Below are 24,673 nucleotides of genomic sequence, written 5' to 3'. Positions count from 1 at the left end.
TCACAAACTCCTAACAAACAGGGAACAACGTTGTATAAGCATTTCACATTTACTGCATATTTAAGGACAGGTTACATGCTATGCACTGCTGCAAGCTTTACTCTGGTGTTCAGGAAAAGCAAGTTACGGTTGCTTGCAAGTCCCAAAACTGCATTCTTCCTGATCCAGCTCCCTCACAAGCTCATTCTTCACACAGCAGACAACTTCCTGCTGTGGCTTCTTTACTACAAATTCCTCAGTAAAAGGAGAAGTATGAAAATAATGGAGAGAAGCACACAGCAAGGCAAGGGCAAATCTCATTAGCAGCTGCACAAGAAAAGCTATCCTTTTAGGAGCCACGAAAGAGAATGGAGGTTTTATTCATTCTGGAAGTAACGTGTCTGCTAAGCAATTTCACAGTAAGAACATTATTGCATACATCTGAACACTGTGTACAATGCAGTGTACACAGAACTGCTGGTTTATGGCAGTTTGAAGAAAATAGGACTGAAACAATACAGCTAATTCTTTGAAAAGAACAATTACCAATACTGTGAACACAGGGGTTTGCTTGCTGGCATCAACATATCCTGAGAAGTGCAGCAGGAGTGACTTACCGACACATAATTGTGTCCCAAAAAAAAACAAAACAAATTTATTTCCAAACACACTAGCCCTCTCCCCTTAACAGCTCACCCCAACCTGCAATATTCAGGAGACTAATATTCACAACACACAGATTTGGAGCACAGACCCTCCTCCCCAGCAGAACACTGCTGGGCTACCTCTGCTTCAGGCCTGCCCAGCAGGCTTGGGTCTGGGCCTCACCCACACCAACAGTTCTTCTGCTGCACGGTGAAGTACTCAGAGGAGAACGTCTGGCAATTAAACCAGAATTCAGTCCTCTCTCACCACTAAAAGCACAGCACATTATCTATCCCCCCACCTCACAAAACAAACCAAACCACTAACTGGCCTTGCAAATGGCCAACAACAGCTTTTACTCTGGATTGGCTTTCGAGTCCTTTGGGTTTTCTCTGACAGATGAGTCAACACAACAGCAAAGAGGAATTCACATCTGCAAATCAAGTTCCTCCTAGCAGTCAGAGCCATGATTTCCAACTATCTGGCATTTAAAAATCAGCAAGGACAACCATTGCGTCCTTCTCACACTAATCTGTTCTTCAAGGGAAGAACAAAGAGCAGTCTCCAGCGGGACGCTGCCAAGCCGGCCAATTCCTTGTTGCTAAGTTGCTGCTCAGCCATCTGCAGGGGACAGGGAAGCATCTGAGAAGTGACTGTACTCAGGGTTTGAGTCCCAGATTTCTATCCACCTAAGAAAGAAAGAAAGAAAGAAAGAAAGAACAGTGAGCGCCTCTGAAGGCACACTGGGACTTTGCTGAATGAAGTCAGTTTTAAAGGTTCAAGGAAACAGAACAAAATGATCCTGCCAGGAGCTGCTGCACTTCTACCACAACTCCCAGCACATTCTCTCTCCCAGGACTAAACCAGGGGATTCATTTTCTGTCACGACACAACTTTTGCTTTAATTCATAGAGTAACAACAGGAAAAGAGACTCCTAGGAGAGCTCCATCTCTTCCATAAGGGAGGACTTGAAAATCCAACTCGAGACTCGGGATTCCATTCTGAGGGTGGAGTAAGACTTTGAACCTGTTTGAGCCTCGGCAGCCACAGCACTCAGGCTGCAGGTTCATCGCTAGGATTCAGCTGCCAGAAGAAATGGGCCCGCATCTCTGCTTATTGGGGCACTAAACACCCTCCCGTAAGCATAACTGAAAATACACCTTTAGAAATGTGAGCCCCTATCCTAAGTCTAAATTGTATTTTTTATATTACACTTCACAGGTCCTACGGCAAAGTTTAGAAATTTGAAGTAAATTACCCGACAATAGCTGCTGGAATAAGAAGAATTATAGCCCCAAAGAGAAAGGGGAATCCCCTCATGAAGTGCAAGCTCAAAGGGTAGAGAGAGTTGAACACTCCTGTGGCCACAAGTGAACACAACCCTTCCACACAGGCAACAGACGCGAAGAGAGCACCTGCAAAAGATAAACAAGGTTAATGGTGAGAGGGCCCTGCCTGAAAATCACCAACTGAAAGATCTTTACCATGTCAACTCTTTCAGTGGGATTCTGTGAATCTTTCCAAGGGTTTGCACTTCTGACCAGAAAACTGGTGTCTGTGTTGTCAAGCATGATGAGGCAAGAGCTGGGAGCGGAGACTGGGCATGCTGTACTGGCCCAGCAGGCCAAACATGTCACACTCGGCTTCTCTGTAGGAAATACCAACTCACTGACCTCCAGAACTGGTATCACAGGAGCTGACCAGGGACATTATCTATCAGCTGGATTATAAACCTTTTAGAAATGGCTATCTAAATCTGTTTACTGCCAGGCACATCTTATCACTTGTTAAACATTAAGTACAGAAGAAGACTATATTTTATAGGCTTAGCATCATAAAGCTGGTATCAGCTGTGTGCTGCCTTCATTCTAGCATAAGAAATGGGAATTCAGCAAAGTCACCTTCAGGTCTGTCCCAGCTCACATCCCTCCTCCCCTCTCTCTGCCTGCACAAGTATTCCTATGCAGTCTGTAACAGCAAGTGTAAGCTCTTCAAATGAATTACTGGAAAAAAAGCAAATACACTCCTCCTAGGGGTTATCCATGATCTTTCGCCATGGTCAATGATATAACCCTCTAACAACACTGCATTTCTTCCCACCGTTACTGATCTACAGAGAAGAGTAATGGCCAGAGAAATCAGTAGTTTCTGCATGTTATATAATCCCATTTTAACTCTTGCTCCTCATAGTAGTTTTGGAAACAGATGAGTGGCCTGGGCCCCAGGGTGAATGCACGGGCCCAGGAGTCCAAAGGAGCTAGGGAAGTCCTAATCTCCCAAAGCAGTTTGGTTTCAACGTTCCATGACGACAAATGTTTCAGGACCTAGCTTAAGACTACTAGCTAACTCCTTACCCTGTTCTGTCTCACCAACCAGCTTGGAGAGCTTGGCTCTGATGACCGGAGTAGCTGCCATGGAAAGGAACAGAATTCCATAACCTGTAAGAAAAATACAGCATATTAGGGAAAGCTCAGGTAAAGTTGTATTGACTTAAAATAAAATCTCCAAAGTCGGTCCCAGAAACCTGAAGCTCTGGGCGTTTTCTCCCTGCTACCTTCCAGTCCCATACACCCTCCTGCATTTCACAATGCACTTTCATCTGTGCCTGCAGTGCAATACAGCTACCCGGAAACCTGTTATTCTAGGGACTATATGGTTGCAGTTTCAATTTCAGTGTTTGGCCAGCTTTGCTGTTAGCAAGTCATTGTTTTGTTGGTACATTGGCTGAAATGGAGGCAGCAGTTCCTCCAGCATCTTGAACTCCCAGAAGCACACCGTCTTCCCGCATCTACTGGTACCTCTAAGAAAGGACCCTGAGATATACAGATTTAAGAATCTGGCATCACCTGTAAACATCAGTGGTGTTGTAGTAGCAAGGGAAATCACAACCAGTCCAGAAATATTGGAAATCAATCCTATCTCTGCCACCCAGGTGTCTTCAAGGCACAGCTGCAGCAGCCGCAGCCCTCCCAGGCTGCTCAGGTAAGCCAGGTAACTGGCAGCTGAGCCGTACCCGATGAGATCAGAGGCCCAGCAGAGAGGGGAGCCAAGTTCGTACAAAACAAAAAGGTCCTTGGTTCCAAAATGTACAGTGACAAGAAGAAAGAAAGCCAGGGAGTAAAGGGCGAGCTTCCGCCTGGAGCTCAGGTGCTCTGGGGCCGTATACAGCCTGTAGACAGCCTTGTAGTGGCTGAGAGTCAGCAGCTTGGCCGGCTTCTGCTGCTTCACCGACTCCTGAAGACAGAAAGCAGCGTAGAGAGCAGCAGCGAGGCTGGTGGCGAGCACGAGCCAAAAGGGGTTGATGTACCCCTGTGCTTTGCGCCACTGGCCGCCGCCGATGCTGGCCAGCATGCCCGCGACGCCGAGGCAAGCCTCGAGGACGGCGACGCGAAATGTACGCGCGCGTTTGTCGCTGGTGTCGGCCACGTAGGCGAAGCAGCTGGCCAGGATCAGGTTGTAGTCACCCAGGAGGCCGCTCAGAAGGCGTCCGAGGAGAAAGTAGGCGACGTGCAGCTGTAGGTACATGACGAGGAGGTAGATGGCCGCTTGCACGGCCATGCCCACCGCCGGCAGGACAAGCGCCGGCCGCCGGCCCACGCTGTCGCTCCATGGCCCGAAGAGCGTCACGGAGAAGAGCCCCACGAAGAAGCCCCCGAGGTTGATGTAGAGGTTCCAGCGGGAGACCAATGCTTCCACCTCCTGCAAAAAAACAAAAAAAACCACACGCCTCAGGGCCTGCACCGGGTCTCCCGACGCCCGGAGCTCCCCAGGGGGGGAACCGGCAGCGCCCCCAGCCCTCCCCGGGGCTCGCACCTGCCGCAGCGGGTCGGGGCCGCCGCTGCCGTTCCCGCAGCCCGCGGGGCTGCTGCCGTTGGGGCCGCTGTAGCCGCGCTCGGCGCCCAGGCGGTCCCAGAGGTACTGGGTGGCCAGCGGGCCCTGCAGGCCGAGGGACAGCGTGGCGAGGAAGAGGAGCGGCTCGGCGGACGGGCGGCAGCGGCGGGCGAGCGGCGGCGGCGGCTGTGGGGCCGCCATGACGGGGGGCTGAGGCGGGGCGGCCATGGCGGCGGCGGGCGGAGCAGTGGCACCGTCCGGCCCCGGTCCTGCTCCTAGCCCCGATCCCGATCCCGGCCCCGGCCCCCGCTCCGGTCCCAGTCCCGGTCCCCGTCCCGGCTCCGCCCCGCGGCCGCCCACAGCCCCGTCGCGGCCGGGGGCCGGCCCCGTGAGGGGCTCGGGGCTCGGTGAGGCCCGGGGGAGCCGCCGGGGCCTCGCACCCTGCCGCCGGTTTTCCTCCGGCTGGCCCAGGAGGGGATTCGCCCTCCGTGGGAGGCCCAGCACGGGCTGAGGGGCTTGGGGCTGCATCCCCCCGACACGGTTGGGTCACTGAATGATAATTAAAGGGATTTAAACTTAAAGCCTGGTTTTGTTCCGGTCTCCAATCAACCGTTCAAATACAGCAGAGCCTGGGAAATGGCATAGTTAGCAGTGCAGAATCGATCACATTAGCTTGCAGCACGTTAAATAATACTTATTTTCCTAAAGGACAAAATAACCTTAAAAAGTGTAACATACAAGAGGCTTTGGCTGTGCTGTTAGGTTTGTTAGGGGTTTGGTCTGCCTCGAAGAGCAGATCTGTAAGCAAAGGCCAAGTTGTTCTTTAAATCCCGAGACAACAATTCAGAGTGTTGGATTAACCAGTTTACACAAACTGGAGTGGTTCCAAATTAATGTAAACTGGCATCACTCCTACCACACCACTGAGGGTATGTTAATGGCTACGGGTGAAGCTCCAAGAATTTCCCCTGAAGCCAAACCATTCATTTTGCAGTAACAGACTTAGTGAGCGCAGTGTAGCATCTCTGAAAGTAACAGGACATAACTGGCAGCGGAAACAAAAGGCACAATTTGTTAGCTGAGGTCCTTCTGAGGTCCTTTTGCATAGCTACATCCCTCCCATAGACAGCACTGCAGCTGGAGGCCAGCCTTCATGCTACAGAGACGTGAAAATGAGAGGCTTCATTTCAGCCGTTGATTGCAACCTTAGGACATCACAGAAAGTAGAAAAAAATGACTTTGCCATTGGTTGATTTTGTCACTGCACCTTTTCAAACACTAATTCAACATTAAGTGGATGCAAAAATGTGGGCAATATAATTCATCTGAAAGATTTTTCTCATTCTTTTTGTACCGAGGGTGAAATGCTAAAGCTCAGGATCAGCAGTTATTTAACATGATGCTGTTTCTTGCGAGCAATGTGCCTGAATCAAGCTGGCAAGAAAGCTGTGAGTTTGCAGCTCTGGCAACTGAAACCCCACTTGTTTTTCAATCATAAGCACATTAATGAAAAGAAACTAACCCCAGCAGAAAAGGGAGGAGAGAGAGGAATAGCAGCTCTCTGTGGAGCTGACATCAGATGACCTAATGTCTTTGCTTTTCCCCTCTCTCTGCTTGACTAAGCTATAAACAGAGCTGTGACAATTAATACCAACAAAATGGAAACATTATCATCATTATCTGAAGCATGCACTTGCATGATCTACCAAATAAAGACATCAGTGTCCCTAACAGGATGCTCCCTTTGGAATTAAAAACTTCAATTCAGTTCCTGTGTATTTACAAAATCAAATAACCCGCTGCTTGTATCTTGGAAGTTTCTTGCATCTGGTGTAAAAATTGCCAGTAATTTCCCAGGAACCCATTTAAAAAATAAAATTTAAAAAAATTACCCTGCAAGCTACTAAAGCTGTGCCTAAAAACATGCCAGATAAGAGATAATAGGGGTAAAAAAAATATAGCCTGATGTTTGCAAATTTTTGCATTGTAGCCAAACCTTTCCCAATCCATTCAGACACACCAGGCTATGCCAGAAGACGTTATTAGTTTCCCTCTTGGCCCTAAGCATTTCATATAACTTGCCGGGCTGTCATGTAGCAGGAACTGAGTTCTGACCCGACCTTAGCATTTCCTCTGTTACTCTTTAAACAGAGTAGAAGAAAACTGTCATGAGGCTGGTCCTCAGCCTGTACAGCCGCAGGAACCCCTGCTCACACCTGGTAAGGGCTGCAAGTCCCTTCCTGCAAGGGGACTTGATGTGGCATCTGGTGACAGGAGCTCTGCTCTAGTGGATTTTGCTGCCCAAAGAATTTCTCAGTGGATACAGTGAAGTTTACATGGCATTTTGTCTAGCTGTTTCTAATCTCCATATCTGAGGGTTACATAGGCAGTGCTTTTCAATATTCTACAATATTTTAAAAGTATTTTTAACCTATTGTAGAGGGAATGGTTTATCTTTTTATGGAAGGTATCTATTCCAAGAAGACATTATGGAAGACCAAAACTTTAATATTCTTTAATATTTATGCTTTTAAAAAACAACTTGGCCCACAAGGAGTTAATTCTCTCCTGGATTTACCGGTTATCAGAAAGGTTGTCTTAAGAAAGTTCCCGATCCGACACTCTTTTGCTCTCCCCTCCCTTCTTTGTTCTCTTCCTTCTTTCTCTGATTACAGTTCCAAAAACAACACCCAGCTGCCAGAGGTCAATGTTTAATATTCTCCAGGGCTTATATAGTCCCCAGGAGCAGAGCTCAGGCCTTTCAGCACTGGGCCAGCTCCAGCACCATGGCTGGCTTCTGGCAGATAACCCTAGCCTGCTGGAAATACCTGATCATAGTGCTAGTGCCCCTTTTGTTTCTGCCTCTGCCTCTGGCTATTGATACCAAGGTAAGAACCTTTTAAATTGAATTTGAGAGTCAAATCCCTCCTTAGAGCTGTTCCTTTTAAGTGACAGAGCTGAAGTGAACATGCAGATTCTTTCTCAGAGGCATTTCCTTCATTTATAGCATGAAGAGCTTCTTGCTCTGAGCAGACGCCATAGACACTGACAGTGGGGGATGTAAAAGCAATAGGACCTCGATGGATGAGCAGACGCATCTGTGACTGGATATTCTAGAAGCATGCACAGTGACACGACCTTTTAACTTTTGCTTCCCACCTGACTTATCAAAGCACTTTCTATGCTGAAGCTCATACCCGTGAATCTAATTTACCTCCTAAAGCTCAATTCTAATCCCACTTCTGATTTTCTAAAACTATCCAGTCCACATCCTCTTTTAATGTTTTTTTTTTTTTTTTCTCATCATTGTTTCCAGACAGAAGAGACATTTTCTTAGTCAAATGGACAAGGCAATCTGATACATAAGGAAATAATAAAATGTATTTCACTTTTTCTTTAAAAGCATTATTTCTGTAATAATCTTTCCACGCAATGATTTAAAATATAAAATGTCAAGTTTTGGAAGACCAATCACTTAAGATTCCTTCAGAAGAAGTTAACTGTAAAAACCTGTAGTAGTAGGGCAGGTATTTCTGAACCATTGATCATTTAAATACAACACCGAGAGCAGGCAGAGTGCCAGCATCCAGATTATTCTTCACTCTGGCTTTTTTCTTCCACTCCCACTCGCTTAATGCAGACAGATCTAATCTCTGCTCTTCAGGTCTCTTATTGCAGCCCGAGTATCATTAAACAGCAAGTCCCGATCGTCTCTCCTGTCACATCTTTGGATGTCAAGTCCTTCCTCTTTCCTCTGCTCTCTGCCTGCCCGCCTGTCTCCTGATCCCTCCTCACTCCCAGTTTCTGGTCTCCTTCCCCAGGCTTCATCCTTCACTCCATCTGCTCTTACCTGTCTTTTTGTGCAGCTCCTTCTTCCTCGCAGCTCTTTTTCTCGGTGTTTTCAGAGACTTTCTGGAGCTACGGCCAGAGGATTGCAAGCCAGAACAACAGAGTGGCACTAGCACGGGGTGAAATGTGGTAACTGATCAGGCATGTCCTCCTATTCCCCTGCTATGCAAATAAAACAGCTTAAACTCTCACTTAAAAGCTTACTAAGAAGAAAAACAAACAAAAAGTCTTTTTTTTTTTCTACTTAACTTTGCATAGGCAAAAGTGCTACTGAAGTTAAAAGAGATGTGGCTCATATATCTTCTAAAGAAGCCGGAAATAGAGGTGTTTTTCCTGAGGCCACCAGTTCATACTTATTTGCTAGAGTCATTGTTATCATACAGTAAGTCATTGGTATTGTCAATCAGTGGAATAACTTGTCAGTCATGGTTCAGTTCCCATTTGAAAATGGCTCTGGTTTCTGTGTAGGCAGCTACAACACAAAGGTTTAAATGGTCTGGACACGCTTTTCCCCTTGCAAACTGTAAGAAGCTTTCTGGTGTTAGAACTGTGCGTTGTGGTACTGCTATGGCAGAAAAGCTGGTACTTCAGCGTGCAGAACCATGAATAGATCATTTATTTGATGGGATTTTATATTTTCCTATTCTGTTGAGCTATTAACCTGTATTATAGTGACACAGCACCGGACACTAAACTATTATAAATGACGGGACAATGCTGAAGATTTAATCTAAAGACAGAGGAATGAGAAAGCAGTTTTCCGTATAGGACCACTGGCTTTGTGAACAGCCTTATCCCAGCTTTTACTGCAAGCCTGTTCACAGCAGACTGGAAAACTGCACTGTGAACATGATACATGTTCCAAGGCCCTGCTGGAGTCTCTCAAAAGGCTCCAGTTGGTGTCTCTTACTAACAAAAAATAGAGAAAAATAAAAAAAAAAAGGATCATCAAAATGGGAAGGTTTTTACTACCATGCTGCTCTGTTAATTTGCTACCTAAATACCTCATCTTCTTTCCTCCAGACTGCTCAGCTCGCCTGTTCATCCTTTTCCCTTCACCAGCTCTTTAGCTTCCACGCCACATTCAGAAGTTCTGAACGTGTCCTAAAGCATCGCCAGTTTGATCCTCCCTGCCAGCTCCTTGGTTTGATCCTCTGTCATCTAGCCATTGCATTTTCCATCTGTTTTTCTTTATTGCTTTCTCAATAAGCATCAGTACACTTGCATTTGTTCCGTCCAGCATACTTTAAGTGGATATTCTTGATCCAAGACCGTGCAACCACTTTTTTCTTCCAAATCTTATGCTCTGGCCAGTGCTGGCACCCACTATATTGCTAATACCAAAACTAGGAAAGCACTTTATCCTGCAGTGTTAGTTTTCCTTGCCTTTTTTCAACTGTCATGCTATATGCTATGTTATGATATGTTATTTTGAATCCTTCTGGTGTCTGAGACTGAGTTAAATATTTTTATATAAAATTTGGAGTGGTTATCCAAAGCAAAACTAAATCAGTGTTTTCTCAGGAGAAAAAAAAAAAAAAGTACCATGAAATAGGGCATCGTACTTTCTCCAGAGGAATAACTCATATTCAATGGAAGCTCAAACTGATCTGTGAACAGTTCGTCAGTGAGCATTTCAGGGTCTGTACTAAGCTAAAAAGCCAATAAAAAATAGATAAAAACATTTACAGTACAAGGAATCCATGCTGCTGAAGGTAACTGGGGTTCATCTGGACATGTCCTGAGACACACAGAGAAAAAACGTAGAGAAACCTTGACTGGATCAATGATTATTTCTGCAACTCAAAGACTGGAATAAATAAGAAGAAAATACTAGCACCAGCAAAATTAAGAAATCTGTGCGGGGACTGCCAATCCCTTATCAGAAAGGGTTCAAAGTCATCAATTTTTTTCTTTTCCTAAGTTTGTTCTCTTTCCCCACTGAAGGCCCCAGTCTTTTCCTTGCAGTTCTGACAAGGCTGTTGAATAGTTTGTCATTCGATTAGGATCTGCATAGGTAGGGGGACAGATGGGAGAGGAAGAAAGAAAATAACCTTTTCCCAAATCCCTTTATCAGGCAATGAATATAATTATGGGCTGTTGCTTTCTCAAAGGCTAAGCAAGACGTACAGTCTGTTCTGATTGCGTGTACTCTCCTTCTATCAGGAGGCCCGATGTGGTTACGTTATCATCGTGATGGCACTGCTTTGGTGCACAGAAGCCTTGCCGTTGGCTGTCACAGCACTCTTTCCCGTCCTGCTCTTCCCACTCATGAATATCATGGATTCGACAGCAGTAAGAGATACGGGTCTTGTTTGTTTGTGTGTTTATCGGCCATGTCTTATGTTGGGGTGATTTCCAGAGTGTGGGGCAAAGGGGAGAAAACTGCACTAATGTTGCACAGGCAATCAATCACCTGCATCCTTCGTGGAACAGAGCTTGCCTTGTGCCTACCATGAACTCTGGGTGGAGCTGCTAATCTGAAATCAAAGCAAATTCATTGATCAGACACAATTGGTAATTAGTGTTTTAATGTCTGTAGTACAAGGTTCTCCCTCGGAAATCACCTTCTCTCTAAACATTGGCTTCTTATCACTTTTTTTTCCTCCCTTGCTCCATGTTGCAGGTCTGCAGGGAGTATTTGAAGGACACCAATATGCTTTTTATTGGGGGACTGCTGATGGCCATTGCTATCGAGAAGTGGCACCTACACAAGCGCATTGCTCTGCGGGTCTTACTAATCACTGGTGTTAAACCAGCCCTGTGAGTAACAGTCCTGAAAACGAGGTGGGATAAAGGACTTTGTGGCTTTAGTTCCCGTCAGAGTTTCGCTTGAAGTCTCCTATGTGAAGTTGCAAATCATGTCCTAAAATCATGTCCTGCTTTTCTACAGTCCAAGAGAGTTGGATGAGAAAACCCTGAAAATGGGGATCCTTCGATGTGTTACAGACCTGTGCCTCTGTTTTGAATTCCAAATGGCATTAGGTGGGGAAATAGCAATTCTGAAAAGTCAGGGGTGCTACTGGGCTTGGGCAGAAGCACAGCCTTAGACAAGCAGAAGAAGCTATAGCTGAAATGTAGAAAACATGTACTCTCTAAATGTTGTACTGATTGCAAAGAGGAGAGAAAATACGAGGATGCTTGTTTTCAAAACAACAAATGTTTGCCAGACTAGAGCTTTAAGCTATGCAGAATCTACATTGCCTTATTTAATTTGTCCCAGACTATAAGAAGAGGAAATACGGAAGGAAATTACAAAGCAATAGAACAAAAATGCAGACAAGATAAAGCCTTTTTCATCCAATATATAATCTACATCTCATCTAAAGAATAATTTTGAGACAAATAACAGGGTAATACTGAAACAAGGATTAGAATTTTACATGAGTAAGAAGAGACTCTTAAATGATAGAGGTAGGATAAATCTATCCCCCTAAAAAGAGAGATCATTTTCCTTATGATTTAAACTGATTGTCACTTGGGATCAAACTTGGTTTGCAATTCCTCTTCAAAATGTATTATAATAGATTAATATGTGTTATTGAGATGGTATATCTTCCTCTGAAGCATGCAAACTAAGCAGGATACTGGCCAGATAAACTGATGTCAGCTCCTGCTTTCCTAGTTTTACAAATACAAAAGCACAATTGGTGAAAATGCAAACAAATAAATAAATAAATGAAAAAAGAAAAAAGGTTAAATCTTCACTGTATCGTTCACAAAGCAGACTAAGCTAAGAGAAGGTGCTAGATGTGAATTGCTAAGCATTTTCCAAGCCTAGCACTTGTAACCAGCACTTTGCAACAGAAAAGGGCACTGAAACCCTGAGTTTTGAATTGGCTTTTTCAAACCTTTTCATTTCAGACTTCTCATGGGTTTCATGGTTGTGACTGCCTTCCTGTCAATGTGGATCAGCAACACAGCCACCACTGCCATGATGGTGCCGATCGCACAGGCAGTGTTGGATCAGTTGCATGAGTCAGAAATGGAGTCTAAAACAGCTGGCCAAGAGTCTGAGAACATCAATAAAGCCTTTGAACTGCAAGAAGAGCCAACTAAACTAAATAAAGAAGAGCCAACTAAACCAAATAACTCCACAGGAACAGAGCAAAAAGGTGAATGGGTTATGGGCATTTTTCTCTTCAGGGTAATGGAGGATGGCCTCCATTATGCCTTCTTCACTGGCATAACAGCTGCTCCTAAATTCTAAAAGAACGTACCTAAAGCATCCTAACCGTATCATACAGCATTTGTGAGGCTCTTCCACGAATCAGACAAAAAACCAGTAAGATCTACTAGCTTGATTGAAGTTGGAAATAAATTACAAACATAAAGAAATGATAACTAATCAATAGAATGACAAATAAATTCTCCATTAGCTGAAGATTTTACATTAGGTTCGATATTTTCCTGTATATTTATGTTAGTTCAATTATAATCTACCGTGTAGTTTATCAAATAATAGGAAAATCCTGAAGGAAAACTGGCCCATTTCATGCCTGAAGGTTAGAGATCAAAACGATCTTTCTAATTCAAAGATATATAATCACGCAACAATATCTCTTTAGCAGCTCTCTCACCCTCTTCCCATCTTTGAGTTAACTCTAGTGATTCTGCACGTAAACCTCAGTGCCTGTAGTCAGGTGCTGGTACAGAACAAGTTACCTTCAGTCCATCTCTCATGGCTCTGTTGTACCTCCTTGAACTCTTTTCTCTCCCCACTGTGTGCAGTTCAAAGTTCTCAGTTCACTGAGGAATGTCGGCAGCATATTCAGACTTCATCACCGAAAAACTGCTATTTTCGCTGACGATCGGTGAAAATGGACAGCACGTCAAAGAGTTAACGATGCCATCCTCCTGATGTGAGGCTGGCATCGTTAGCTCTTTGATATATCAAAGTTTTTGATATACCCTCCTAATATATGGCTTTGATATACCTCCTAATATATGGCTCCGATATACCTCCTAATATATGGCTCCTTCACCTTTGAGTCCATTGTGTCCCAGCTATCAAGTGCTGAATTTCACAGGCACGAGATACTGTCCTATCCAACCTAGCTTCTGTAACTCTTTTGTTCCTGTTTTGGGACCTAGGTGACAACAACGTTCTGACGATTGAGGAAGACACACAGAGAAATGAAAATCTTCTAGACGAGAAGCACAAGAAGCTCTCCAAGGGATTGTCTCTCTCCATTTGTTACTCAGCCAGCATTGGGGGGATTGCAACTCTGACTGGGACAACACCAAATCTGGTACTGAAAGGACAAGTTGATGAGTAAGTCTGGTTGAATTTGGGACTACATACCCACTAAGCTGCATCTTTCTGCCACAGCTGACTTCTAGCCAATATGGAGAAGGGAAATATCAGTCTGGTAACTTTAGGGTAGTTAGTTTATTTTCCTTAGGGAGCCTCAAAGGACCTTTTTTTTTTTTTTTCTTTTTCTGAATTGTTAATTAAATGCAGAGGAGACTCCAGGGTTTTGGATGCTGACAGCCTTCTACATTTTGCAGGCTCTTTCCTGGCAACGGTAACATCATCAACTTTGCCTCTTGGTTCTCTTTTGCTTTTCCCACCTCCCTCGTGTTGCTGGTTTTGGCCTGGATTTGGCTGCAGATATTGTACTTGGGCTTTAAGTAAGTACACTTTACATACTGTAGCCTAGCTGACAGGTCTATTATTAAGTACTCATTACACATTGTACCACAAGTGATTCTTTTAATGATGAGCCTGTGTTTGAAATTTAGCAGTCACAGCCAACAGAGGCTACCACAACAGCTTACTAAGTGTCTGTTAAAATACTGCAACTTTTTCTCCGAAGAACCTGATCAAAACCCTGTTAAATATACACTGTAGATGGAAAAAGAGAGCTATAACTGCATACGACCTGTTCTGCAGCATTGCTTTCATGCCCTAAAAGAATGCTATGCTTCAAACCAGGAAATTGATTTCTGCATACAGCTGGTATTTACCTTTGTGACAAGAGCTGCCGCAGACCCAGAGGATTAATATTGTGTCAGTTCCCAATGCTAATCACCCCCTGCAACCAGTTTGCATTACCTACCTGTTTTATACTTAGACTTTCACTTTTTTGTTATCCTCAACCTCTTTCCTTTCATTTGGAAAGAGCTTTGTTAACACCTGAAATGGTATTTTTTTCTTCAAATTCTTATTTTTAAATTCTCCTTTCCTGTGATTTTAAAAAAGCTTGGCAACTGTTTACATCCTGATGATCATATAACGTCAATCGTACTAATATGGTCGTTATTTCCCTGTGTGTCCAGATAGACCCACATTTTGTGTTTACATCATGAGCTTTTAGGGGAAAGAAGTCTCTTTTTGAATCTTGGCAGCACACAATACAATGCAGTTGCTATCTACACCTATGGGTGCTGATGTTGCGATAATTTATATATACATAAATACATATATAAATACATATATAATACAATGTGGTTGAATTATAAAATTTTGATTCTTGACTCTTAAGATATCTAGCAAAATAATACAATATGGTTGAGTTATAAAATTTGGATTCTTGACTCTTAAGATAGCTAGCAAATTTCTGTAATATTTCCTATCCACTTTTTCTAGTTTTCAGAAGAATTTTGGTTGTGATAGAAGTCCTTCCGCAAAGGCTAAGGAGGAACAAGCCTACGCGATTATCAAGGAGGAGAACAAGAAACTGGGCTCAATGAAGTTTGCAGAGATAGCAGTTTTGGTCCTCTTCATACTGCTGGTACTGCTCTGGTTTACCAGAGACCCTGGGTTCATACCAGGTTGGGCAACTGTTCTCTTCAACAAAAATAACACAAGGTATCACCACTTTTCCTCCTCACTTTGAACAAAAATAAATCGGGCAACAATAGAATTATAAAGCATAGACTAATTTCTCACTTCCCAAATGATATTTCATGCAGATTCCCTGCTGGGGTTATCCCTGCCTAATTCATGAATTAATCTTACGCTAGCATCACAACAAGTTTAGAAGTAAACTATTCACTTGTTGCGTTATCCAATTCGTTCAGTTCCTCATGCACCTAAAAAAAACAGTAGTTTGCTCACTGAAAAACAATAAAAAAAATAAAATAAAATAAGTAAATAAAAATTTCTCACATTTCTATTCTAGCTTTGTCACTGATGCTACAGTTGCCATCTTCATTTCAATTTTGTTGTTCATCATCCCTTCTGAAATTGCTACCAGCACTAAAGACAAAAAACAACCAGGTAAGCTCACTAAAGGCATCAAAAATCAACTCTCAAAATAGGTAGACCAGAAGTTTTACATTTTACATTCACAAAGGAAATCTCAAGCTGCTCTTGCTCCATAGGTACTGTTACATGCTTTAGCCTACTCAAGGCTTTTATTGCATAAAAGTTCTCTATTTCTTATAATTTAAATTCCATATAAGTTCTCTATTTGTTATAATTTAACTAAGTACGAAATGTAACCCAGCAGTGTTCCAGACACCAGTATGCACGTATCTAAAAGCTTCTGAAACTGAAGGCTTCTGCAGAGAATACGTGACTTAACAGAAACACATTTCTGTGGATATGTTGCCATACCTCTAACCCACTCTTACCTTTCATCTACTTTGCTATGCTTCTTGGAGCAACTACAGATTATTCATTAGTATTTTTGCAAGTCAATTTTTAAAATCCTTGTTGATGAGACTCCCATCGTTTGCTTTAGGAGATAATTCCAGAGTCTAGTTTATCTTGCTGACAGAAAAGTTTCCTCATGTTCAGACTAAACTTACCTCTCGCTCTGACAAGTACTCCTTTCTTTGGAGATTATTCTATGGCTTACAAAGTCTTTCTGGATTTTAGGCAGCAAGCCAAAGGTCCTACCACCCCCAGCTCTCTTGGACTGGACATCAGTTCACCAGAAAATGCCATGGAACATTGTATTTCTGCTGGGAGGTGGTTTTGCCTTAGCCAAAGGCAGTGAGGTAACATTCCTCTGCTTACCTGGTGTTTGTCTTAATGGGTATTTTCTGTCTTGCCTTTCACCTATGCTCTCCTGGAACACAAGAGGGCACGCTGGTAGCACCAATGTGCATTTCCTCAGCTAGTGGCAGTGAGAGACTTCACCATCCTCAGGAGACTGAGTCCTGTGATTAGAACAGATCTGTTTTGTTACCCGTGCAACCAGCATGGTACGGCAAATTAGCACAATTAACTGTCTTTCTAGAAAAGTGGATGATTAAGAAAATACCCCAATACATCAAAGACTATTAAACAAAACTTAATTGATGTGGCAGGCATGAGCAGCTAAGGTGCCCAGGATGGGTCTCCAAATTATTTCAAACATCAGATATGATGGATATAGGGAGGACATGAAGAATATTGTTTATGTACAATTAACAGCCTGAATAGAGAAATAATTATTTGCTATCATTAATGCATTGTAAAGACAGTATCTTCTTCTTTTAAATGCTTTAGAAGGGAAAGCATGTTTATTTTTAGCAAGGCCTCTACATGTTTTTCTACAGAAAGCAGTTTACATGAGAACTTCCATAAGAAGGGAGGGTAGAATTGGTAAGAGAAATGCAATTGGCCTGCGACGTGAGTATTTCTTCTCCAGCCTACTATCTTGACAGGCATCTTTCCTCTCTTACAGGAATCTGGTCTGTCTGCATGGTTAGGCACAAAATTGACTCCTCTGCAGGAAATCCCTCATCCAGCTATTGCTCTCCTGTTGTGTCTCCTTATTGCTACTTTCACTGAGTGCACCAGCAATGTGGCCACTACTACTCTCTTTCTCCCTATTCTGGCTTCAATGGTAAGTTCCAGTGTTTCAAAATGCTCTCATAAGAACAGCTTTCATTCCTGATCCGAGCAGATGTATGCTCAATGATTAAAAAATAAAATAACTGGCTGACACAGCCAAGCACTGGTCATGTATCTAATCAGGAGACAAGACTTAAAATATACATATATGTACATGCATGCATATATATATACTCACACACACACTATGCGCTTCGTTCAACCTTTCTAAAATCATTGCTGGGGAAAAGCAAAGGGATTAAATTCATTGGCATATTAGACTTTGCCTCCTGGCCTAAACAACCTCATGAGGTCACTGCCAGCTATACTTGTTTTTTTCCTATTTGTTCTGCATAGAGACAGCAGCAGCAGCATTTGTTTCCCTGCAACATTCCATTACTGTATTTCACTCCGACCACTAGCTTTCCACAAGTCTCTGAAGGCGATAGCATTACTCAGGCTCTATGACCTAATTCAGACTTTTGCATTTCCACAGGAGACTCCTGTTTTGGGGTAGACATAGTTCTGCAGTGTGAAAAGGTGGTTCCAGAGAGAAATTGGAATAAGCTCCACCAAAATCTTTTTGCATAGGCCACAGACTCCAGTTAATCCCTAAAATGACACACTCATCTTCAGAGTTTGGGCTACCCATTTTCCACTGATAACTTAATTTCTTTCTTAATCAGTTTGAAGTCACTTTATACTCTTGCCTGGTCTTAGAGTTGAATGCAAACATCATTATTAATTTATACCACAGCAGGGATTAAGATTCCAGAATCACAAACACAAAGCACTGGCCACAAAAGCAATTCTTGTTTTTGCTGCATAAAGACACGGAGTAAAAGTTTCTAAAGCAGAACTAAAATATGAGTTCCTACAGCATTTGTAAAAATAAATAAATAAATAAATAAATAAATAAATAAATAAATTCTGACATGGACAAATGCAATCAGTATTCTGACAAAAGATTTCTATGCATTTTTGTATATCAAAAAAAAAACAACCATCATCCATGCTCTCCTTTCTTGCATAGGCTCAAAAGATCTGCCTCAATCCACTCTATGTCATGCTGCCCTGTACACTTTCTGCATCACTGGCGTTCATGCTCCCAGTGGCCACACCCCCTAACGCCATCGTCTTCTCATATGGACATCTCAAGGTTATAGATATGGTGAGCAAAAGCACATTCTTTTCATAACTTTCATCACTAGTTTTGATCTTTCCTTTTCCGAATATTGGTTCTTCTTGAAAAAGTCTTGGAAAACTCACTGTACTCTACTGAATGGAAAGAAGAACATACATATATGAATTATTAAAGAGTCGCTCTTACTAAACTATATTTAACGCCTTACAAAGATGCTACCGAGTTTTTAAAAAACAACCAAGGTCTCTGGAAGATATTCCAACAGGAGCTTGCTATCAATCAGAAATGGCAACACATAACTGTTTCAAAAGCCCAAATGTAGATCATAGGGATGACAAAGAGACCTGTACAATCCTTCTTCAGGGACAAGGGCAGAGCCTAGCACATCTCACTAGGCTGCCCTGGTGCCCATTCTCAACACAGACAAGGATGTCCTGTCTCTTGACAACTTTTCCAATTCATAACTGATTCAAGAAGAAATCCAAGGTAGCATTAGATACCGATACCAGGTCAGATGAGAAAGTCCTGCACGCCAGAAAAAACGACCATACAAACATTCCTAATCAGCATGGAAGGAAAAAATATGCAATTCAACAAATAACCCCTCTCCTTTATCGTTATAGGCCAAAGCTGGATTTGTACTCAACATCCTGGGAGTCCTGACGATAACTCTAGCCATCAACACCTGGTCTTCATCCTTGTTCAAACTGCACACCTTCCCATCCTGGGCAAACGGGACAGGCTCATGCTAGTAATACAGAGAGACAATGGAAACAACTACTGTATCTGTTAGGACTGCAGTGTGAGCAAGACACAAGTTTTGCTGAGGCAGCAGTTTAGAGACGGGCCTATTCTGTGGAAAAGGACATGCTACCTACAAACAAAATCATTCAGTTGATAGCAGCAATAGAATTGCCTAACAGTGCTGTTCTGGTTGGCAATTTTTTTACCCCAGCAGTAAGACAAGCCAGTAACCTCTGGCTTTTCAACAGTTCCAGGTATCTTTAGATTTTCTGTTTGCACAGGGGTAAATTTTCCCCAACTGCATCATTTCTCAAGTTCTGTATGTAATGTCCGAAATCTGCAGTGAGTGAGAAAGAAGAGAGGTGTGTATGTAGAAGGAAGAAGGGAGACTGTGTGTACCTGATTTCATGCCTGTATCTGTGTATCACCACAGCTCATATGAATATTCACCTCTATAAGAGCATACAGGCCTCTGTGTTCAACATGTACAGAAGATTGTTGTGTACTCTGTGGGCACTCAGCACGGTATGCGTTGCATGATTAGCGGTAAATCACATATTGTCAGCCTATTTTATCACTTTGAAATGTATTTATTTACAAGCCCCCCTCTGTTATGAATGTAAAAGGCTTTTTTTCCTAGAACATCTGTCCCATTGTTATTTATGTAAGATTACAGTCCACAAGGTCATGGCAGGAATAGCAATGTTCTCTTGTGAAAGCGTAGAAGCCTTGTGCCCTATAATGTGTATGTGATCGAATTAAAGATTTTTTTTTATGTACCCCTTGTGTTATGGAGATTTTTTCTATTACATATGTCACTGTAAATAAACTTCTGTCTCTTCCATCTGTCAACTGTGAGCTTCTTTAAATAACTTGGCATAGGCAGTTAAGTTAGCATAATTGATTTTCTGTTATCATTAAAGTAATAATTAATACTAAGAGTCTAATTTTCTTGGACTCTCAATACCAAGATCTTCCTTTTCAAAGCCCCAATATAGTTAAATGTTTAATCCCTATTCTGCAGGAACCAATTTTCAGCAGCTCATAGGCTCCTAATGACCAAACTGTCCAAGATACTGGACTTTTTGGATGTCTATTAGCATGTACATTTTTCAAAGACAATTTGACGTATCAAGCACTCGATACCAAAAGATGAGGTTGGGTTCTGACCAGTCAGGCAGACTATGAATGCCACTCAACTTTGTGTGAAATGATTTGTTCTGTTATAGCCTGCATAAGTTTTGCAAAGTCTTTTGCATTTCTGAAATCCCTTGAATCATACTGGTTCCCTGAGAGTGGCTGCGAATGATTTTCAGTCTATGCGAGCTCTTCAGAATCTTTCTTCTTTCTTTTACTATGCTAGTTATTGGGAGACTAGGACAATGTGCATTGCACTTTTCATCTGTAAAATGTTAGAATGCACTGACCTGCAGTATTTTCTTTCCAACTGCCAAGACAGTTCTGATACCTGCTGATCACTGGTTCCCTTTGTATCGATAGCTTCCTTGGCCTGACAAGCACAGTTGCTGTGGAAAATCTCAGAAAGCAGAGTCTGCTGTTAACCCATCATTGACTTTGAAAGACAGAATCTGTGTTTTGATTTGATATAGGATAGGGATCCAACAAAATATCCATAGCATGAGAAGGAAGGATATTTATTCTCTTTCACTAATGAACTCCTGAGTATTTGATCTCATTTACATAATGACTTGCTCAGGTCACTGCTAATCCATTCACCTTCTTTCCCTTTGCGTTTATCACTGTCAAATAATATCCAAATCTGCCCAAATTCTTTCTTTACCCTGATCACAATGTGTGAGTGCCTAACAAAATAACAAACTCAAGCAGACGGCTTGCTGCAAACCTCTCCCTTCCTTGCTCTTTGTCTGCAGCATCAGGGCAGTGTGCATAGCTTTTGTTTGCTTTTTGTTTTCTTTGAAATACTTACACATAGTTTACATGTCCTTCTAAATTACTGCTTAGCTAAGCAGGAAATGTTGAATTCTTATAACATTTCCCATCAGCCTCTCCTCCCAGCCGTTTAAAACGGCTGCGTTATGATTCTTTGAAGTCTTTCCTATGAGTCTACATTATTCAGAGGCTGTGGTGTGCATAAGTACATGCAGGAGCACAGGTGCAATCTTTATGGCAATCTCGAGAAGAAAGAAGAAAGACATGAAGTAGCACCGACTGTCATGGGGCCAATGCAGTAATGCTGGGTGTTCCATGTGCATTACCATGTATGAGCATATAAAGGCTAGAGACTTACCAGAAAATGGCTGCAGCAAAAGCTACTCAAGGGGTTTCCAAACGCCCAGTTTTCAGAAGAAGCCAGGTGAAAGGATGTAACCTGTACACAGAGAAGAGAAACTAACAATAGTACCGGGACATAAAGAGAACGGACAATTTCATTAATAGTTTCCACCTTGAAGTGATGGCAGCAGCAAGTGCACACTGGGCATTTTATTGCCTTGGGTGTGTCTGAGCGCAGGACTAGTTGAGGTACAGCTAAATATAGCGTGCTTGTGCAAAAACCAGTAGCACTATTAAAAATGTTCATAATTTTCTAAGCAAAGCAGGTAGAAAGTGTTTCTAAGCCCCATTATTACACAGATCACCTTTGAAGGGTGGTTCCCCATTATGTTTCCAGATATTGCCCTCAAGGAGTGGCTCTATTTCCCATTGTGTGATCAAATTTCACAATCTTCTGTGAAACCGCCAGCTCAGCACCTGCTGTAGTGAGGTGTGATTTCCAATGCAGCTCTTCGTTTTGGAGCTGACACTAAGTTTGTTTTACATAAGAGTTGTAAGTGATAAATTTGTTGATGAGAAGGGGACGTCTGCCTCCTTGCCTGCCTTGTCTAAAAAGCAAGTGCACTACAAAACCACAAAATATAGGTTTCCCACAGCATATGCCAGTGAGTAAGTGGGTGACTCGCAGTCACCTCCTCCATTTTCCCTGGAGTTATGGTGCTGCCTTGCCTTGCCTTGCCCAGACACACACACACACACACACGTGTACACAAAAGAGAACGTGAAGGACTTATCCTGGTAAACATATACACTTCTACAACACTTGGCCACAACAGAAAGTCAGAAGAATTTTAGGCAGGGTAACGCAACAAAGAAAACAGCTTACTTCTGAGAAAGCACTTCACACCATAAACATCTCGACAAATTTGTAAAGTGGCATGTAAGTGATGCAGAAGTCCCTTAATCAAGCACTGAAATCATAAACAAACTTAAAAGAACAGATGACAATTTTAAAGCCAAAACAGGATTAAGCCAGCATGTCTTTTATCCTGATGTTGGCTTGTAGAGACCAAATATTTGTTCCCAGTCACTTAAAAGCTATTAAAATGAATTTAAAGAAGCCCTTGTTCTATAGCATTGAAATCTTGAAATATATCTAGATCTTTTTTTTCTTCTTCTTTAAAAATGCTTTGAAGGAAACCTCATCATATAATGGTGACATTAAAAAAAAATCTCAAAAAGATGAAAAATTCTATTTTCAGAAACCAAAACACAAGCCGATAGGACTAGAAAACAGCATAATGAGAACAGAAGTGGATAAAGAATACGATACAGGCCTAAGTGATATATTCTAAAATTATATTAAAATATACACAAAAATTCTCAGTGACTTGGATGGAGTGAATGGAGATCTACAACAAAGATGGAACTGAGAATCAAAAACAACAAAGAAAGAGGTGAAGACTGCTGTCCAATACCATTGCAGACTGAAAAATGAAGGTCCTGTGTATTATCCAATAGACATCAGCATATATGTAAACACGGACCTTTCCCCAGGAGCTGTAAGAGCAGTTCCACTCTCATCCCTGGAGGTAATTCCTCCCTCAGATAGCTATGGCATGTTGGCAGCAGCGTGCAGATGAGTGCAAAATTCCAACTCTCTCCATTTAGCATATTTGTTCTAGGAATACAACCCTTTGCTCTCGATTTTCATATTGTTCTCAGCATTTGCAAAAGCAGAAATAGAGTTTAAAATTTCTTTAGTGATGAATAACCAAGTAAAGGACAGAAAATATTAATAGGATGGCTTAGGAAATATATAAATTTAAGTCATCAAGGAATTTCACAAACCTCTTTTTTTTTTTTTTTTTAGCATAGAACCAATAAAACTATTTACAATGTGATTCACTGAACTTTATGATTTAAGTTCGTAATGACCAAGGTGCTAAAGCCTGGAAATGAAGTGGTTTGAATGTACTAATCACGCTGTGTCCAAAATAACAACTGTTTAATAGAACTTAATCACTGTTGTAAATGCTGTGCATTTTCTCCTATTAAAGGCACATTTAATATTATTTATCCTTTAATCATACTAACAGACCCAAAACATCAAGCTGCTGTTCAGGATATAGAGTCTTTTGCAATGTGCCATCTAGTGGCTGCAAACAGCCTGCTAGGGCACGCTCAAAGGTCCTAAATCCAGGCCAAGCACCCAGGCTTGTGTTGATGTTCATCAGAAAGCATCCTTAAATAGCTAAGGGGAAAGTGATAGAGCAAGAGGAACGCTTTTCAAAGGCAGTGCATCACAACATCGCTGCAAAAGTAGAAGCGTATCAATTAATCCAGTTAAATAAAAAAATTAAATTCAAATTATCAACAGGAAAAAGAAAGCACCTTGAAAATAGAGAAGGAACAGAACGGTTAATTCAAGGGCTCAACCCCCGTATATTGTTATGCAGGATTTAGAGATCAGACCAGATGCAACTGCTTCAAGGCTCAGACACCATATGCCTATGTACAGTATCTATCTTCACAGAGCATTAGTGATGGCTACTTTTAGATGGGACTGTACTTTGAATATTAACATTAGTTATGATCAACATCAAAACTGTATTCCGCTTCAACTTGATACTACTCAGCCAGCTTCAGAGTAGTATTAAAGTTCTCTTGCCAACTTAGCAGCATTACAGGAGTTTCCTCATTTCCCTTGATCCCTGTCCAGTCTACGAGAAGCAGAGCATTTTTAAATTGTCCCAGTACGTGTTACCAGCTGCCACCTGTAAAAGCTACCCCAAAAATCACTCATATGACCCTCCTGGTCTCCGGAAGGGAACGGAAAGCCCTAGGACACCACATTTCATTAATTCTGCTGATTACAGAGCTTCTCGTTTCTTTCAATCAGTCGAAAGGAGAAGTGGTCAGAGTTGCCTGCAAAACCAATGTCCATATTAATGGGGAATTGCACAACGTCAGGAGGGCAGGTTGAAAGCAGAAGGGGAACACAGCCCGGTACAGTTAGCTGTTACGGCACCAGTTCTCCTGGTTGCCTATCAAGGACATCTCAGGCAGTGAGTAGTGGTTGCTCTGGAGCAGTTTTAAGCGACCGTAAAGGGAAAGTCACATTTCCCTTTTTGCTGTAGGACTATCCTGATGAGACTTGCCAGAAAATTCAAAAGGATCCTCTTTATTTGTAAGACGTCTGTCACCTGAAGCAAGTTCGAGTTTTCCTCCTTATTCTTACCTCTGGCAATATCATTCCTGCTACATGAAACATGCAATCATAAATCATTTGTCTGCATTGTAGATAACATAGCTGTACAATGCAAGCTTCCTCACACCTGTGCTTTTTCTTTTCTCCTTAGACCTAAGCAAGCGGTGTTGTGGTATCCAGAGTTACAGCTGGCACTGAAGAAATAGCCCAGCCTCAGAAGACACTACCTATTCAATCCGAAAAACC

At 42.3% G+C, this 24,673-nt stretch overlaps 2 protein-coding genes across 2 annotated transcripts; one reads left to right on the top strand and one right to left on the bottom strand.

Annotated features, from left to right (window-relative positions):
• Positions 1-326: 326 nt before the first annotated feature.
• Positions 327-5,160, bottom strand: SLC46A1 (solute carrier family 46 member 1). The gene is given in 6 exon segments (XM_083806704.1): positions 327-1,263; positions 1,265-1,313; positions 1,884-2,040; positions 2,980-3,063; positions 3,472-4,324; positions 4,439-5,160. Coding segments are annotated over 6 exon segments (1,806 nt in total). The 5' UTR covers positions 4,985-5,160; the 3' UTR covers positions 327-1,146.
• A 564-nt stretch (positions 5,161-5,724) lies between these two features.
• On the top strand, positions 5,725-19,803 carry SLC13A2 (solute carrier family 13 member 2). The gene is made up of 12 exons (XM_083806705.1): positions 5,725-7,344; positions 10,472-10,600; positions 10,932-11,068; positions 12,170-12,420; positions 13,400-13,580; positions 13,817-13,939; positions 14,898-15,119; positions 15,433-15,530; positions 16,134-16,255; positions 16,927-17,088; positions 18,109-18,246; positions 18,843-19,803. The coding sequence occupies exons 1-12, from the start codon at positions 7,243-7,245 to the stop codon at positions 18,969-18,971; spliced, it is 1,794 nt and encodes a 597-aa protein (XP_083662831.1). The 5' UTR covers positions 5,725-7,242; the 3' UTR covers positions 18,972-19,803.
• Positions 19,804-24,673: the final 4,870 nt, after the last annotated feature.

This window comes from Anser anser, assembly GCF_964211835.1.
Source record: "Anser anser genome assembly, chromosome: 20".
Taxonomy (NCBI): domain Eukaryota; kingdom Metazoa; phylum Chordata; class Aves; order Anseriformes; family Anatidae; genus Anser; species Anser anser.
Note: the sequence above shows the minus strand (reverse complement) of the source record. Positions and strands in the feature narration are given on the sequence as shown.

Coding starts and splice junctions, on each gene's coding strand:
- SLC13A2 (XM_083806705.1), top strand. CDS start 7,243: ATGGCTGGCTTCTGGCAGATAACCCTAGCCTGCTGGAAATACCTGATC. Junction 11,069..12,169: donor ACTGGTGTTAAACCAGCCCT/GTGAGTAACAGT, acceptor TTTTCATTTCAG/ACTTCTCATGGGTTTCATGG. Junction 17,089..18,108: donor TCCCTATTCTGGCTTCAATG/GTAAGTTCCAGT, acceptor TTTCTTGCATAG/GCTCAAAAGATCTGCCTCAA.